Source organism: Oryctolagus cuniculus, chromosome 20 (genome assembly GCF_051225735.1).
Source record: "Oryctolagus cuniculus isolate XC-2025 breed Fujian yellow rabbit chromosome 20, ASM5122573v1, whole genome shotgun sequence".
Taxonomy (NCBI): domain Eukaryota; kingdom Metazoa; phylum Chordata; class Mammalia; order Lagomorpha; family Leporidae; genus Oryctolagus; species Oryctolagus cuniculus.
In genome coordinates, this window is record NC_142886.1 from 48,547,802 (window position 1) to 48,566,445 (window position 18,644).

General features: G+C 52.9%; 1 protein-coding gene across 2 annotated transcripts in view; it reads right to left on the reverse strand.

Annotated features, from left to right (window-relative positions):
* WARS1 (tryptophanyl-tRNA synthetase 1) overlaps positions 1–18,644 on the reverse strand; it is a 39,270-nt gene that overhangs the window by 8,208 nt on the left and 12,418 nt on the right. The window contains 7 exon segments of one of the 2 annotated variants that reach the window (NM_001082288.1): positions 1,017–1,117; positions 10,891–11,073; positions 12,147–12,179; positions 12,182–12,196; positions 12,198–12,266; positions 16,038–16,146; positions 17,573–17,786. In NM_001082288.1, the coding sequence (NP_001075757.1) occupies positions 1,017–1,117; positions 10,891–11,073; positions 12,147–12,179; positions 12,182–12,196; positions 12,198–12,266; positions 16,038–16,146; positions 17,573–17,786 (724 nt within the window). 2 annotated transcript variants of the gene reach the window in all.

Here is an 18,644-nt window from a genome sequence, read left to right on the forward strand (position 1 = left end):
GGGCCTCAGAGTGAGCAGCAGGGCCAGTTGCCCTCCTGCAGCACCCCTAGAGTCCACCAAAGGCCTTCCCACACTGACTGGGCTCCTACTAGCAGGTGCAGGAACTCCAAAGCCTGCTTCCATTCTCCCTCTATCTTAAATCCCAGAATGGATGACTGGGAGCGGGGCAATCTTACACACTGACACAGTCACACGGCCCAGAAAAGTGCTGGATATACCACACTGGTTCTTGCAGAGAAAACCCACTCTGAGGATCTGACTTATTTTTAAAATTTATTTGATTTGAAAGGCAGAGAGAATGAGATCTTCTTTCCCTGGTTCACTCCTCAAATGGCCACAATGGCTGGGGTTGGACCCGGCTGAAGCTAGGAGCCCAGAGCTCCGTCACGGTCTCCCACGTGGGTGCAGGGGCCCAAGCATTTGGGTCATCTGCTGCTGCTTTCTCAGGCCATAAGCAGGGAGTTGGATCAGGAGTGGAGCAGCTGGGACTTGAACCAGTGCTCTGAGATGCTGGCATTGCAAACGGTGGCTTAACCCTCTGTGTGCAATTTAGATACTGCAATCGCCAAGATCTCAGAGCCAGCACAAGTCCTTGGGCAGAGGTTTTGAAGATGAAATATTGAAGAGGGGGAGGGAGGCAGAATGAGCATAGGTGAGCTTCCATCTTCTGGTTCACTCCCCAAAGAACGACAACAGCCTGTTGGGCCAGGCGGAAGCCAAGGACCTGATCCTCATCTAGGTCTCTCACAGGGGCAGCAGGGACACAGTACTTGAGCCATCACTGCACATTAGCAGAGAACTTGAGTCGGAATAGAAGCTGGGGACTCCAAACTAGTACTCTGATGAGATGCGAGGAATTCCAAGTGGTGTGTTAACCACTGTGCCAAACGCTCGATCCTGAAGACCTGAGCTTTTAGACTAGGCCCCAGTGCTGTCACCGGGACTCTCAGAAGCAGCTGTCGCCTCCTTTCTGGTGGAGACGGGGAGGGGACCCCAAGCAGCAGGGAGCACCTTACCGATGCAGTCACTGTCGGTGAAGCCGAAGATGCCTTTCACTTGGTTGAAGGTGACGTGCTTCTGAATCTTCACCACATTCTTGTAGAAGCCTGGGCTCATCCTGCAGACAGTCAGAACAAACCCTTAACTGGACGGCGGTCTCCACTGCAGGCAAGCAGCACCCCTGAACCCGGCTGTCAAGGAGACGTGGGGCAGGCCCGCTGCCAGGCCAGACACGGGAGCCCCAGAGCTGCAGAGATGCTCCTGTGAGCAGCCACCTGTGTAGGTGGGGCAGACACCCCGTTACCTGTGTAGGTGGGGCAGACACACCGTTACCTGCACAGATCCCAACAAAGGCAGAAGCCAGTGTGACCCCAGGTGGGAGACAGGGACACAGGCTAATAAGGCAGGGACACAGCCAGCTGCAGGTGCTCAGTGGCTATCTCAGAGCATTAAATTCTGCTGGGGTTGATGGTCCATGTGCTGGGAGTCCCAGTGAGCTTTCTCTAGATGGATGTGCTGGGGACACTGCTCCCTGTGGCCAGATGGAGTATGTGGTGGACACCTACGGCTCAGGCCGAGGGGAGCCTGTCTCAGTGTGGATGGGCTTCTCAGTGTGGGGTTACCCTTTCCCCTCCCCTGAGGAGCCGGGGCCACCCCCAGCCACAGGGTTGGTTCAGGCATCCCGGCTGCTGCCACACTGAAGATGAAGCCAACAGAGACGTGGCCTCTGCACCTTCTGACCGCTGCACCCAGGAGTTTGGCCTCCAGGCCCTGCCACGTCAGGCTCCGCAGGATGGAAAGCACCGTGGGCCCTGTGCTTGCTTCTGTGGGAGAAACTACGCCAGGGGCTGGGCTGCTCTGGTTGGAGTTACCAGAGGAGGTGACGAGGTCATGGGGCACAGCCTTCGTCAGCGGGAGGGGGCAGCTGGGCTCCCCTTTCTTCCCTTCACACGTGTCTGCCTGCCCTTCCAGCCTCCGGAACACAGAAGCAGACCTCTGTGCTTTATGAGCTACTCAGTCTGTGTCTTCTGTCAGCACAGCAGCAGGTGCACCAGGACACAGACACACACCAACGCTGGCCACCTCCCGGAGCAGCAGCGCAGCCTCCGTTTCACAGCTGAAGACAGAGGCACAGAGGTTCAAGGTCACAGTCACAGGCCCTGGACCCGGGCTCATTGGCCACGAGGTCTGTGCTTTTCTTACCACACCTTACAGCTTCTGAGCACACGGAGAACTGCTGACTGTCTCTGAGCAGGTGGGAGTGTGGTCGGGAGCACAGGCACACAGGCCTGGAGGGAAGACCACCACGGCGTGGGGTGAGCAGGAGCTTCCGCCGAGTGGCCAGTGAAGTTGCACGTCTTGTGGGTGGTACGTGGGCAGGAACACACTGGGGCATCCAGCCCCTGTCATTGTTCAGCACAATGAAAACTAGAGAGTGCAGCCACCCAGGGTCTCCCGGGGGTGGCAGCAGGTCTCAGTCTCAGCCGTGCACCCCGGGGAGGACAAGCAGTGGTCTGCCAGCAGGGCAGGTGGGCGCAGCAGGCTCCACACAGCCACGGGGGAAGCACCAGGGCAAATCAGCCTTCTACCTGGACCCCACCACAGTGGGGTCCCACGAGGAGGGGAGTCTACAGCACCCCCAGCTGTCAGGACTCCAGCTCTCAGGGCTGGGACTGCATTTCTGAGTCAGACCACTTCGTCTTCTTGGGAGACTGGTCCCTTTCTTGCTGTGAACTGCCCACACTGTGCAGACTGCAGGACGAGTGGAAACACTGTGCCACGGGCACGCGCGGCCCCCCACCCCGACGGACACCTGCCCTCTAGGCACAAAGGGACAGCCCTGCTGCCACTGCAGTCCCCACGTCAGTGCCCGCACAGTGTGGCTTCTCAGTGTTGACAAGGAACACACCTGACGGCTTCCCATCAACGATCAGGTCACTGCCGCCCAGGGGAGCACCTGCCTTTCACACTCAGGCTTCAAGGTGGAACAAGATTTTTGAGGGCGGCCGATGCCGCGGCTCACTTGGCTAATCCTCCGCCTGCGGCGCCAACACCCCGGGTTCTAGTCCTGGTTGGGGCGCCAGATTCTGTCCCAGTTGCTCCTCTTCCAGTCCAGCTCTCTGCTGTGGCCTGGGAAGGCAGTGGAGGATGGCCCAGGTCCTTGGGCCCTGCACCCGCATGGGGGACCAGGAGGAAGCACCTGGCTCCTGGCTTTGGATTGGTGCAGCACACCGGCCGTGGCGGCCATTTTGGGGGGTGAACCAACGGAAAAAGGAAGACCTTTCTCTCTGTCTCTCTCTCTCTCTCTCTCTCACTAATTCTGCCTGTCAAAAAAAGGATTTTTGAGGGCAACGTGGGTGGTATCCGGCATGGTGAAGCACTTCCCGCGGTCTCGGGACGCTGTACCGCGCAGGCACCACTGGCCTGACCGCTCTGCGTTCCACAGCCTCCTCCGGTCCTCCTCGCACCAATCACCTGGTCATCACTGCAGCCTCATCGCCACCGGCTCACAGCACGAGAAAACAGCCTCCACCCCTGGGGAGAGGTTGCTGGGACAACCGTTTTGTCCCTTGCTGTCTCCCCAGCCTCAGCTGGCACACAGCAGATGTTCAACAAGCATTCACAGACCAAAGCAGGTGAGCTGAGCAGGCAGAGAGAAGTCCCCTCACGGCCCAAGCCACGCAGTAGGTGGCAGGCAGGAAGTCCCCTCATGGCCCAAGCCATGCAGTAGGTGGCAGGCAGGAAGTCCCCTCACGGCCCAAGCCACGAAGTAGGTGGCAGGCAGGAAGTCCCCTCACGGCCCAAGCCACGCAGTAGGTGGCAGGCAGGACCTGAACCAGACAGGTGTTCCCAGCTTCTCGCTAGCACCAACCCCCCACTTCACAGGAAAGCACACACTCAGAGACGCCAGGGTCTGCCCAATGCAGGAAGACCCCATGGGGACAGGGTGGGGTCTGGAACACAAGTTTCCAGACTCCCAACTTGGTGTTTTTGCATCTTCCATGGTTCCTGGCTGGGAGGTCTCTGTGGGCCCATGTGCAGGGGTCGGGACCAGGCAGGGGAACCCATACTGACTCTCCCCCAGCAGAGGCCACCACTTCTCCCGAGGTGAACAGGGTGTAGGAAAGGTTTCTTCCATTTCTAGCTCCTAAAGAACAGGAAGGAGCTTTGTTAAGTCAAAGACAGAGTTTGAGCTACACTGAAGAAAGAAAAGCAAAATGTGCAAGTGCTTAGAACAAACGCGTCAACACAGTGAGAAGACTGCATACAGGGTTAACTGTGAAGGTCGCTCCTGACTGCGGGTCCACCCCTCTAAGAGATGCTACACACCCTTTTGGTTGGCCTACAGATTTCCTAGTTTTCATCCTTACTCTATGTTTGCAAAGGAACAGGAAGTTCTCATGAAGCCACGGTGGATTTTTTCCCCAGGTACCACTGAGATGCTGTGGGAACAGCCGCTACCCAGAGGGTGGGTCACTTGGTGGTCTTTCCATATGGACTGCTCCGAAGTTCACGCACCGCCCACTGAGTCACTGTCAGATTTACCAGGCCCCTGTTCCTGTTTTACACCAACCTTTAAATTCAGCAAGGCAGGGACTTGGCTTTGTTCCTGTAGTTTGCAGGGTCACAAGGAGGAACCCTGTGTTCCTCTACGAGGGAGCAGAGGGCCAGCCATCAGGAAGCCACAACGTACCAGACGGGGCAGAGGCGAGGCCCCGGGTGCTGCAGGCCCAGAGAGGGGCTGGGAGGACAGGGTGCTTGAAGTCTGAGGCAGCGTACGAATTAGCCCCGCCGGGGTGGTGCAGTCAGGGGAGGGGATGAGCAGTGCATGCGCTGAGGTAGGGCACAGGAAATGCAATTGTCCCTTCCAGTAGGGGGGGCACTGATGCTGCAAAGGGACCCAGGGCCAGGGCTTGTGTGCAGTGTGAGCAGTGAGAACCTCCATCACTCGATGAAGGAGAGCTGGGCAAAGCCCAGTGTGAGATGAGGATGTGATGGGTCGTGGTGGAGTGGCACAGAGGGTCAGCAGTTACTGCGCACGTGGCCAAAGAAGGGCAGCAGCACTCACGGCGTTCGGACCCAGGTCTAGGCGGCTGAGTCAGATCATTTTTAGGAATGAGGTGAGAGCAGGAAGCAGTGCTGTGGAAATCCTAGCAACAACATCTGTGTGCTCACCCCACCACACTTAGTGCACAAGACTTGCCAGGACATGTGGCCACTATCTGCGCCCATGGCAGAATCAGGAAATGATTAAACAGATAGAACCTTCTAGAGAGATGGTAAAGCAGGCCCCTTTAGTGTTCCATCATACTGACCTTGGTAACTCTAACACAGGAGTGCCCTGCGTTTAGAGCCCCACCCACAGTGAGATGGAGCCTCAACTTGCCCAGTTGGCTCTGCCTTATGGAGAGTATCTTGCTCTGTTTTTGTTTTTTTTGTTTTTGTTTTAAAGACTTATTTATTTATTTGAAAGTTAGAGTGGCACACAGAGAGAAGGCACAGAGAGAGAGGTCTTCCATCTGCTGGTTCACTCCCCAGTTGGTCCAATGGCTGGAGCTGTGCCGATCTGAAGCCAGGAGCCAGGAGCTTCTTGTGAGTCTCCCATGCGAGTGCAGGGGCCCAAAGACTTGGGCTGTCTTCTACTGTGTTCCCAAGCATTGATAGCAGAGAGCTGGATCAGAAGTGGAGCAGCTGGGTCTCGAACCGGCATCTATATGGGATGCCGGCACTGCAGGCGGCAGCTTAACTCACTATGCCACGGCACTGGACCCTGTTCTCAGTGTTTAAGAAGTAGTTGTTGGGCAGAGCACTGTGGCATATTAGGTTAAGCCTCCATTTATGGTGCCGGCATCCCCTGTGGGTGCCAGTTCAAGTCCTGGCTGCTCTACTTCTGATCCAGCTCCCTGCTAATGGCCTGGGAGAGCAGTGCAAGATGGCCCACGCTCCTTGCGCCTGGCTTCGGATTGGCTCAGCTCTGGCCGTTGTGGCCACCTGAGGAGTGAACCAGTGGAAGGAAGACCTCTCTCTCTGTAACTCTGTCTCTCAAATAAATAAATAAATATTTTAAAAAGATAGTTCATTGCCTGTGAAGATCTTAACAAAATAGTAGCAGTAGTTCCTGGGCCCAGCGCTGCGGCCAGCAGGTCAAGCCACGTCTGCCCTGCAGCATCCCAAATCTCAGGGCCAGCCTGAGTTCAGGATACGCCATCCTTCGCTCTTTTTCTTTCTTTCTCTCTTTCTTTTTTGGTGAAATTTATTTACTTGAAAGTCAGAGTTACATACAGAGAGAAAGATCTTCCATCCACTGGTTCATTCCCCAGATGGCTGCAATGGCCAGGCGGAAGCCAGGAATCAGGAGCTTCATCTGGGCCCCGCACCCGTGTGAGATGTGAGGGACCAGGATGAGGTTCCGGGCCCCCGCTGGCCTCTGCGTGGCTCAGCTCTGGCTACTGTGGTCATCTGGGGAATGAACAAACAGGTGGACGATCTCTCTCTGTCTCTCTCCCTCTGTGTCATAAATAAGTAAATAAACAAACCTTGAAAAAAAGAAGTGGTTGTTGAGCTAAATGCCAAAGTCTTATTTTTCTAGCACATTTCTTGACAACCGCTTGTGCGGAAGACCAAGACCTGAGAAATATTCAGCTACCACATGGCCAATCTAAAAACTAGCCTACGAGGGGGCTGTGTAAGCAGTGAGTCTGTGCTCTGTGTCAGAAGGCACACTGGACTGTGTAAGCAGTGAGTCTGTGCTCTGTGTCAGAAGGCACACTGGACTGTGTAAGCAGTGAGTCTGTGCTCTGTGTGTCAGAAGGCACACTGGGCTGTGTAAGCAGTGAGTCTGTGCTCTGCGTCAGAAGGCACACTGGACTGCGTAAGCAGTGAGTCTGTTCTCTGTGTCAGAAGGCACACTGGACTGCGTAAGCAGTGAGTCTGTTCTCTGTGTCAGAAGGCACACTGGACTGTGTAAGCAGTGAGTCTGTGCTCTGTGTGTCAGAAGGCACACTGGGCTGTGTAAGCAGTGAGTCTGTGCTCTGCGTCAGAAGGCACACTGGACTGTGTAAGCAGTGAGTCTGTGCTCTGTGTCAGAAGGCACACTGGGCTGTGTAAGCAGTGAGTCTGTGCTCTGTGTCAGAAGGCACACTGGGCTGTGTAAGCAGTGAGTCTGTGCTCTGTGTGTCAGAAGGCACACTGGGCTGTGTAAGCAGTGAGTCTGTGCTCTGCGTCAGAAGGCACACTGGACTGTGTAAGCAGTGAGTCTGTGCTCTGTGTCAGAAGGCACACTGGACTGTGTAAGCAGTGAGTCTGTTCTCTGTGCGTCAGAAGGCACACTGGACTGTGTAAGCAGTGAGTCTGTGCTCTGCGTCAGAAGGCACACTGGACTGTGTAAGCAGTGAGTCTGTGCTCTGCGTCAGAAGGCACACTGGACTGTGTAAGCAGTGAGTCTGTGCTCTGCGTCAGAAGGCACACTGGACTGTGTAAGCAGTGAGTCTGTTCTCTGTGTCAGAAGGCACACTGGACTGTGTAAGCAGTGAGTCTGTTCTCTGTGCGTCAGAAGGCACACTGGACTGTGTAAGCAGTGAGTCTGTGCTCTGTGCGTCAGAAGGCACACTGGACTGTGTAAGCAGTGAGTCTGTGCTCTGTGCGTCAGAAGGCACACTGGGCTGTGTAAGCAGTGAGTCTGTTCTCTGCGTCAGAAGGCACACTGGACTGTGTAAGCAGTGAGTCTGTTCTCTGTGTCAGAAGGCACACTGGACTGTGTAAGCAGTGAGTCTGTTCTCTGTGTCAGAAGGCACACTGGACTGTGTAAGCAGTGAGTCTGTTCTCTGTGCGTCAGGAGGCACACTGGACTGTGTAAGCAGTGAGTCTGTGCTCTGCGTCAGAAGGCACACTGGGCTGTGTAAGCAGTGAGTCTGTGCTCTGCGTCAGAAGGCACACTGGACTGTGTAAGCAGTGAGTCTGTTCTCTGCGTCAGAAGGCACACTGGACTGTGTAAGCAGTGAGTCTGTTCTCTGTGCGTCAGAAGGCACACTGGACTGTGTAAGCAGTGAGTCTGTTCTCTGTGTCAGAAGGCACACTGGACTGTGTAAGCAGTGAGTCTGTTCTCTGTGCGTCAGAAGGCACACTGGACTGTGTAAGCAGTGAGTCTGTTCTCTGTGTCAGAAGGCACACTGGACTGTGTAAGCAGTGAGTCTGTTCTCTGTGTCAGAAGGCACACTGGACTGTGTAAGCAGTGAGTCTGTTCTCTGTGTCAGAAGGCACACTGGACTGTGTAAGCAGTGAGTCTGTTCTCTGTGCGTCAGAAGGCACACTGGACTGTGTAAGCAGTGAGTCTGTGCTCTGCGTCAGAAGGCACACTGGACTGTGTAAGCAGTGAGTCTGTTCTCTGTGTCAGAAGGCACACTGGACTGTGTAAGCAGTGAGTCTGTTCTCTGCGTCAGAAGGCACACTGGACTGTGTAAGCAGTGAGTCTGTTCTCTGTGCGTCAGAAGGCACACTGGACTGTGTAAGCAGTGAGTCTGTGCTCTGCGTCAGAAGGCACACTGGACTGTGTAAGCAGTGAGTCTGTGCTCTGCGTCAGAAGGCACACTGGACTGTGTAAGCAGTGAGTCTGTTCTCTGTGTCAGAAGGCACACTGGACTGTGTAAGCAGTGAGTCTGTTCTCTGTGCGTCAGAAGGCACACTGGACTGTGTAAGCAGTGAGTCTGTGCTCTGTGCGTCAGAAGGCACACTGGACTGTGTAAGCAGTGAGTCTGTGCTCTGTGCGTCAGAAGGCACACTGGGCTGTGTAAGCAGTGAGTCTGTTCTCTGCGTCAGAAGGCACACTGGGCTGTGTAAGCAGTGAGTCTGTGCTCTGCGTCAGAAGGCACACTGGGCTGTGTAAGCAGTGAGTCTGTGCTCTGCGTCAGAAGGCACACTGGACTGTGTAAGCAGTGAGTCTGTTCTCTGCGTCAGAAGGCACACTGGACTGTGTAAGCAGTGAGTCTGTTCTCTGTGCGTCAGAAGGCACACTGGACTGTGTAAGCAGTGAGTCTGTTCTCTGTGTCAGAAGGCACACTGGACTGTGTAAGCAGTGAGTCTGTTCTCTGTGCTTCAGAAGGCACACTGGACTGTGTAAGCAGTGAGTCTGTTCTCTGTGTCAGAAGGCACACTGGACTGTGTAAGCAGTGAGTCTGTTCTCTGTGTCAGAAGGCACACTGGACTGTGTAAGCAGTGAGTCTGTTCTCTGTGTCAGAAGGCACACTGGACTGTGTAAGCAGTGAGTCTGTTCTCTGTGCGTCAGAAGGCACACTGGACTGTGTAAGCAGTGAGTCTGTGCTCTGCGTCAGAAGGCACACTGGACTGTGTAAGCAGTGAGTCTGTTCTCTGTGTCAGAAGGCACACTGGACTGTGTAAGCAGTGAGTCTGTTCTCTGCGTCAGAAGGCACACTGGACTGTGTAAGCAGTGAGTCTGTTCTCTGTGCGTCAGAAGGCACACTGGACTGTGTAAGCAGTGAGTCTGTTCTCTGTGTCAGAAGGCACACTGGACTGTGTAAGCAGTGAGTCTGTTCTCTGTGTCAGAAGGCACACTGGACTGTGTAAGCAGTGAGTCTGTGCTCTGTGTCAGAAGGCACACTGGACTGTGTAAGCAGTGAGTCTGTGCTCTGTGTCAGAAGGCACACTGGACTGTGTAAGCAGTGAGTCTGTTCTCTGCGTCAGAAGGCACACTGGACTGTGTAAGCAGTGAGTCTGTTCTCTGTGCGTCAGAAGGCACACTGGACTGTGTAAGCAGTGAGTCTGTTCTCTGCGTCAGAAGGCACACTGGACTGTGTAAGCAGTGAGTCTGTGCTCTGTGCGTCAGAAGGCACACTGGACTGTGTAAGCAGTGAGTCTGTTCTCTGTGTCAGAAGGCACACTGGACTGTGTAAGCAGTGAGTCTGTGCTCTGTGTCAGAAGGCACACTGGACTGTGTAAGCAGTGAGTCTGTGCTCTGCGTCAGAAGGCACACTGGACTGTGTAAGCAGTGAGTCTGTTCTCTGTGTCAGAAGGCACACTGGACTGTGTAAGCAGTGAGTCTGTTCTCTGTGTCAGAAGGCACACTGGACTGTGTAAGCAGTGAGTCTGTGCTCTGCGTCAGAAGGCACACTGGACTGTGTAAGCAGTGAGTCTGTGCTCTGCATCAGAAGGCACACTGGACTGTGTAAGCAGTGAGTCTGTTCTCTGTGCGTCAGAAGGCACACTGGACTGTGTAAGCAGTGAGTCTGTTCTCTGTGCGTCAGAAGGCACACTGGACTGTGTAAGCAGTGAGTCTGTTCTCTGTGTCAGAAGGCACACTGAGATGGAGAGATCAGGACTGTGCAGACTGCCCACCTCTGCAGAACAACCGTGACACAAAGCACTCCTCTGCCACAAGCTGAGGATGAAAATCCATCCACGAGGCCATCATGCCACGTCTGGGCACATTTGAGGAAATTAGAAGTTTATTTTGGTGCAAAAAATTGAAACCCATACACATGATGGGTCTTCAAAATGTTCATGGAAAATATATATTAGAAAAAAAACTACATATGGATTTAAAAATTTCTTGCACCAAAATGGCTTAATCTTTAATTTTGTTTTTCCATGAACTTTCTGAAGTACTCTTTCTTCAAATTTCTAAGAATCTAATTATGAAGACAATAGTTAACAACTTAAAGAGGCTGACATTACCCAATCTTGCTATGTGTGCATAGCTTTCCACTTTCAAAACACTAGCAAATAGAATAATAAACCAGATCATAACATTTAATAAGGAAGGAAAAACATTTACCAGGCCTTACAGCCATTTCAGATGCTTTCGAGTTTGGCTGTGGTCACGAAGGCTTCCCATCTGCATCTACTTATTAAAAAGGCAGCCAGGCCTTCTCTCCTTACCCCATGTAGTCAAGGTCAGAGAAGATGAACGTCTTGTTGACATCGAAGCCACAGGCGATGATGTCCTTGGCGTTCTCCAGGGTGTAGCCGTAGACCTGCTCCAGCGTGAGGTCCTTCCACAGGTACTTCTCGTCATCCGACATCTGCACCACCAGCGGCACGTCAAACACATCCTGCAGCCACCTGGAGGAACAGGGCAGGAGCCTGGCATCTGGCTCGTCCAGGCTGGAACGTCCTTGCCTCCAAAACCTGCCTGCTGACAAGGGCCCTACTAAGAGGTTCTGGGATAATTTTAGGAGGCAGTTTTTTTTTTTTTTTTGAATACTTATCTATTTATCTGAAAGGCAGAGTTACAGGGAGAGAGGACAGATACAGAAAATCCTCCATTGGCTGGTTCACTCCCCAAATAGCCATAATAGCCAGGGTTGGATCAGGCTGAAGCTAGGAGGCCGGATCTCCATCAGGGTCTCCCACGTGGGTGGCAGAGGTACAAATACTTGGGTGATTTTCCACTGCTTTCCCACACACATTAGCAGGGAGCTGGATCAGAAGTGGAGCAGCTGAGACCTAAAGTGGTGCTCATATGGGATGCTGGTGTCACAGGTGGCAGCTTAACCTGCTGTGCCACATGCTGGTCCCCAGGAGGTATTTTAAAAAGAGAGAGAATGTTCCATTTTCTGGTTCACTGCCCAAACACCCGACAGTCGAGTCTGGGCCAAGCTGAGGCCAGGAGCCAGGAATGCCACCCTGGTCTCCCACAGGGGACCCACTACCTGAGACATTTCCCGCTGCTTCCTAGGATGTGCGTTAGCAGGGAGCTGGCCTGGAAGCGAAGCTGGGACATGAGCCAGGCACTACACACTTGGGATGCAGGTATCTCAAGTGACCGCTAACCACTGGGCCACACGCCTGCCTCCGGAGGCAGGTATTATCGTTCTCAGCTTGCCAATGTGGAATCTGCAGAAATGTGGCTGGCCGCTGGCCGCACAGGCAGGAACAAGATGGGCTGTAGAGAGGTCTGGCTGGCTGCAGAGCCATGCTCTCCCCATCACCCCACGTTCCTCTGAATTGAGCCCAAGCAAAGTGAGTGCAAGTCACAAAGGGGCCAAGCCCAGCATAGCAAACGTGGAGCAGCACAGCAAACGTGGAGCAGCACAGCAAACGTGGAGCAGCACTGGCTGTCAGCTCTGAACAGGGTTTGCAAGTACATTCATTTCAACAAGAAGGTGAGCGAAGCCATACGGTGCAGTACTTACTTTGTGAAAATAAACGGGATGAGGTGACCTACATGCATTGCTTCAGAAGAGGGGCCCCTGCCCGTGTACAGGTAAAACGGCTTCTTGTTCTCGTAGGCATCAAGAACTTGGTTCATATCTCTGAAGGAAAAAGGAGAAAAGGAAACTGTGATTCTCTGCGAATAGTACCAAGGCACTAATGTTTATTTGGAAATGAAAAGTAAAGACAGAGACAAAACAGCAACGAAAACTAGTTTGTTGCTTTTTATCGTTAAGGTACAAAAGTGACAGGGTCTGCTGCTGCAATGGTTTCCCTGTGAGTTTTAAAAGGATAAGACATGCAGGTGGGGAAGAGTGTTTAAAAGGTGGATACGGCTGGGCAGCCAATGGCCTCTTTGGGAATGCTTCCAAACATCAGCACTGGTGCACTGTGAACACCACAAACTTCCCTGGGGACTGAGACCAACACCACACCTCCCTGTGTGGCATCACCCAGCATTTCCCAGACACATCAGCAGGGAGCCAGATTGGAAGGGGAGCAGCTGGCGCTGGAACCATCACCCATATGGGATGCTGGCGTTGCTGGGCATGGCTTTAGCCTGCTGTGCCACAGCACTGACTGCCCCTGGGACGCTTTTTAAGAAAACAAATTCTCTGGGCCAGCGTTGTGGCCTAGCAGGTTAAGCATAGGAACGTCACAGGGTTGCATGCAGGGAGGAGAATGTCCGCTGGGAACTCAGAGGGGAAGTCCCTCGCTGGAGACCTGACTTGGGCCCTCAGCCGGGACCAGGTGTCCTCGCTGTGTCATTCTGCAGTCCCCTCCTCCCCAGGACGTGAGAGCTCTCCCTGTTGGTTGTGTGGCAGCGACACCAGGCAGGGCTGTTTTCCAGTCATAGCTGCCTGGGCCTTCCTCCAGATTCCTTTTCACTGGTCTCAGGTGATGTGTGAGAATTTGTATTCTTTTTAAAAACATTAAAAAAAAATTATTTGGAAGGCAGAGTTACAGAAAGAGGAGGAGGATGAGGAGGGAGGGAGGGAGAGGGAGAGAGACAGAAAATCTTCCATCCACTGGTTCATTTCCCAAATGGCACAACGGCTGAGACTGGGCCAGGCCAAAGCTAGGCGACTGGGGCTTCTTCCAGGCTTCTCACGTGGGTGCAGGGGCCCAAACACTTGGGCCATCTTCCGCTGCTTTCCCAGGCTCATTAGCAGGGAGCTGGATCAGAAGCAGAGCAGCCAGGTCTCAAACTGGCACCATATGGGATCCCAGCTTTGTGGGTGGAGGCTTAACCTGCTATGCCACAACGCTGGCCCAGAGAATTTGTTTTCTTAAAAAGCGTCCCAGGGGCAGTCAGTGCTGTGGCACAGCAGGTTAAAGCCATGCCCAGCAACGCCAGCATCCCATATGGGCGATGGTTCCAGTGCCAGCTGCTCCCTGCTGATGTGTCTGGGAAAGCAGGCCGCTGGGGCCATGTGGGAGTGAACCAGCGGATGGAAGACCCCTCTCTCCCTCTGCCTTTCCTTCTCTCTCTGTGTAACTCTGACTTTCAAGTAAATAAATAAATCTTTAAAAAAAAAACCTGCTGAGACAATTGGATATCTCTATGGAAAAGAATAAAGTTGGAGCACTACTTCATCCATACACAGAAATAAACTCAAAAAAAGATCAGAGACTTAAGTGGAAGAGCTAATACCACAAAACTCTTAGAATAAAACATACGTGTAAATCATTATGACCTTGGATTAGGCAAAAGCTTCCGAAATATAATACTCAAAGCACAAGTAAACTGACATCATCAAAATAAAAAAATTCAAAGGACATTACCAATAAAGTAAAGACAGCCTATATAATAGGAGAAAATATTTGTAAGTTACATACTGATAAAAAGCTAGAATTAGCATCCAGAATGTACAGGGGATTACTGGAACTCAACAATAAGAAGACAAACAACCTATTAAAAAGTAGGCAAATAATCTGGACATTTCTCTTAAGAAGAAATAAAAATAGCCAATAGGCACATAAACAGATGATCATCACTGGTCATTAGGGAAATGGAAATCAAACAAGAAGGTACCACTATAAAACAATAACAGACACGAAATAACGAAGCTGGTGAATATGTGCAGAAGCCGGAACCCCGTACACTGATGGTGGAAGTGTAAAATGATGCAGCTGCCACGGAGAACGGTTGTTGGGTCCTCAAAAAGTTAAAGAGAATTATCACACGAGTTCTCAACTCCACTCGCAGGTACACCCCGAAGACTGATGCACTACATACATGCCCAGGGCAGCATTACTGAAACCCTTAGGCGAGACTATCCCAGATAAGCAACAAAGAAGAAATTCCATTCAATGGATTAGTATTTGGAAACGAAAAGGAAAGGAGCGCAGATGGGCTCCTACTCTTGAGGACTCGCGTGGGGGAGCGAAGGCAGCCCCTGCAAGCATTGTGGTTTCCACCTCAGCCCCAGTCAGGAGCTCCGCCAGGGAGCCAGCGTGGCACTGGGCACAAGGCTTCGTGTTAGGTGACTCTGCCCTTCAATGCGGTGACGTATTTAAGGTAGTCTCAGAACACTGGAAAGCAAAAGCAGCAACATGTCGTGTCTCCCACAACAGGCAAACCCGGGGACAGCACAGACGCGTGGTGGCTAGCGCTGAGGGGAACCACCACCACCACGGGCAGAGCTTGCTTTCTGGGGAGATGGAAATGTTCTAGAATTAGGTAGCTGCGGTGATCGCACAACTCTGTGAATAGACTAAAACACACTGAATTGTATACCTCAAAGAAAGGTGCATTTTATGATTTGTGAGTTAAATCTCCGTGAAGGAAAGAGCAGGCTGCGCGGGCCCGCAGGCCTCTGCAGGCAGGAACGAGCGCTGGGCAATCGGCCGAGCCCCACCTGAGGACGCTCTGCCGGAACCACGAGAGCAAACAGTACAACCCCACCTCAGACCATAAATTCCAGAAACATAGGCGTGAGAGGGGCTTGCCCAACCCAGGTAATCTGTGCAGCGGGAAAGGCAGAAACTCTCGGAGTCTGCCATCTGTTGAGGTTATTTGTGTGGAATTTATGGCCCGAGGTAGGGAGACTGTTCCATTTCACCCTCTGTTAGTTTCTCTTTCGAAATTATTTATAAGCAGACTGGTACAATAGGGGGAAGAGGAATAAAATTTCAGGAAGCCTCCTGTTTACTGCAGGGGAAATGTTGGACCTGGACATATTAATCCTTTTGTTTTCGTGACACTTAAAAATGTACAGCATGTGATTTGGCATGGATCTCACCGCCTATGAATCTGACCTCCACCCTGGGAGGTGGGCAGTTCACAAATGAGTAAACCAAAGGCCTGAGGGTGAAGGAACGGGCAGGACCCCACAGCGAGCCATCGACAGAGGTGGAGCCCGGGCTTTCCCAGAGCAGCAAGCACAGCTTCGGGGAGAGGCGGGGCTGGCGGGGCTGGCGGGGCTGGCGGGGCTGGCGGGGCTGGCGGGGCTGCGGGGGCTGCGGGGGCTGGAGGGGCTGCGGGGGCTGCGGGGGCTGGAGGGGCTGCGGGGGCGGCGGGGGCTGGAGGGGCTGGCGGGGGCTGGCGGGGCTGGCGGGGGCTGGCGGGGCTGGAGGGGCTGGAGGGGCTGGCGGGGCTGGAGGGGCTGGCGGGGCTGGAGGGGCTGGCGGGGGCTGGCGGGGGCTGGCGGGGCTGGCGGGGCTGGAGGGGCTGCGGGGGCTGGAGGGGCTGGAGGGGCTGCGGGGGCTGGAGGGGCTGCGGGGGCTGGCGGGGCTGCGGGGGCTGCGGGGGCTGGAGGGGCTGCGGGGGCTGCGGGGGCTGGAGGGGCTGGAGGGGCTGCGGGGGCTGCGGGGGCTGGAGGGGCTGCGGGGGCTGCGGGGGCTGCGGGGGCTGCGGCCAGGATGCCCACCTGTGTGAGAAGAAGATGCCCCTGCGCAGGAAGCGGTGCGGTCTCTGGCCGGTGGCTCTCTCGATCCGGTTCACCAGCTCCTTGTCGATTTTACTGCTTCCGAACTGAACTGGAAACAAAATTGGAACACACAAGAGATGACCTTCTCAGGGGCAGGGGATTCGGGGATCAGCTACTCATGAGAGTTAATGAACCGCACCTCCCCAGGCTGTGGCTGTCTGTCCTGGTCCTTCCTCCCAGCACTAAGAACACAGTGCAGTGAGCAGTTTTTGGCAACCACATCTTCACACATAGTTACCCGCTAGGGCCTAATTCCTATTCATTGACAACCATTATTTCTCTCACTTTATGGACAATCCACACATGAATCTCACTCAAAGACATTTCAGTTCTGGGACGGGTGCTGCGGAGCAGCGGGTCACACTGCCACTTGTGATGCCACCAGCACCTCTGCTGCTGTTTCTGATCCAGCTTCCTGCTGAGGCACCTGGGACGGCAGTGGAAGATGGCCCAAGTGCTGCTACCTACATGAGAGACCAGGCTGGAGTTGCTGGCTCTTGGTGTTGGACTGGCCCAGACCTGGCTGTTGCAGCTGTTTGAGGAGTGAGCCAGCAGAGGGAAGATGTGTCTCTCCCTTTCTTCCTGCCACCCTGCCTTTCAAATAAATAAATAAACCTAAAAATACTGAAAACCATTTGAAGTCTGTTTCTTCTTGAACATCATCAATGGTCTCAGCATGAGCAGCCTCAGCTGGAGGGCACTGGCTGCTCCTGACGAGGCCCCTGAGGAAGGCTTTGACGGGAGGACTGGCCACCTGTGAAAGGTCACTGTTATTCTTTTTAAAATATTTTTATTTATTTGAAAGGCAGAGTGATCTATCCATCTATCCATCCAGCTATCTATAGAGAGAGATCTTTTATCCCATTTACTCCTCAAAATGGCACCAATGGCTGGAATTGGGCCAGGCCAAAGTCACAAGCCAAGAACTCCATGTGGGTCCCCAACACAGGTGCAGGGGCCCAAATACTCGGGCCACCTTCTGCTTCTTTCCCAACTCATTAGCAGGGAGCCGGACTGGAAATGGAACAGCTGGGACTCAAAACTGGTGCTTCTACGGGATGCTGGTGTCACAGCCGGCGGCTTAACTTTCTGCACCGCAATGTCAGCCCCAGGCCACCCTTCTTTTTGCTCCACAATAAATATTACTGGAGGCGAAATTTAGGTAATCTAGGATGGATTTGTAACCATGAAATGTAAAAGAATCTAAGATCACAAAGATGCCCATTCAATAGATCTTTTCTAAGTTCTGATTGTTAACCTGACTACCATAGTCTATTATTTTGAAATAAGTTTTATATTATTACTTTATTGATGAATAGTTATTTGGTAATATAATATACAACCAAAAATTTTAGGATCCATTTTTTGTCTTCGCATTGAAGCGTCACTGGATTTATCATTAATTCAGAAATTAGAACATCAGTGGTCATTCCTAAAGGCCGAGGCCTTTCCTGGTACAGATAGCAGAGACGCACCGATGAGCTTGTCGTAGTCAATGCCTTTCGCACTGCTCGTCCGTACTGTCCACGGGTCCACAAAATCCTCTTTGTCATCTACGGCTTCTGGGTCACCGTGGCTGTCGGGGGTCGAGTTCCCTGGAGGGCAGTCAGCCTTGTAGTCCTCCCCCATGGCCTCCTTGTAGCTCGTTTTTAACGACAGCAACATCTTTACTGCAGAATCAATTTCCTCCTGCAGAAATAAAGGGAAGGCTAAAATCATTGACAGCTAGAATCTGTTGAATGTCCACCACGTGGTGGGCGCCATGCTATCACACGCACTGCCTCGCTCAGCCTCACACAAACCTACGAGGTCGGCCGCACTGCCGCCGTCTTTCTGCAGCTGAAGACTCCGAGGCGCCGAGAGGTAGAGGAGCTCGCTTTGGGTGCACGGCAAGTCATGGCTCAGGTGTGCTCTGTTTGTGTTTGTTATTCTAGTGCTGCGGATCACCGCAACAAACACATGGGCAACGGTGACATACGGCTCACAACACAGCAGACACTGCTCACAACACTGACGCCAGAGAACATGCGTGGAAGCTCCTGTGTTGAGTAGATGGAGTTTCACTGTGGCACGTGTTTATTTCACACAGGTTGGGATGAATATGTATGGAAACTTAACCAATGATGCCATCAAGGATAGCAACAGTAACTCAAACAGATATCATGAATAGCATGAAAACAGATAAAAGCAAGGGAAAAAAATAGGTTTTGAGGAGAGATTAACTGGGAAACAGTTTTGGAGTCTTATCAAGCTGTTTGATGTATTTACATATCTATTATTTCAAAATGAACATAAGAAAAACAAATGTAAAATGAGCCCTTGGGTACTTTGGAAGTCTATTAAAGACCTCTGGGGGGCCACCTGCAGTGCCGGCATCCCATATGGGCGCTGGTTTGAGTCCCAGCTGCTCCACTTCCTATCCAGCTCTCTGCTATGGCCTGGGAAAGCAGCAGAAGATGGCCCAAGTCCTTGGGCCTCAGCACCCACGTGGGAGACCTGAAGTAGTTCCTGGCTCCTATGGTCATCTGGGGAGTGAACCAGTGGATG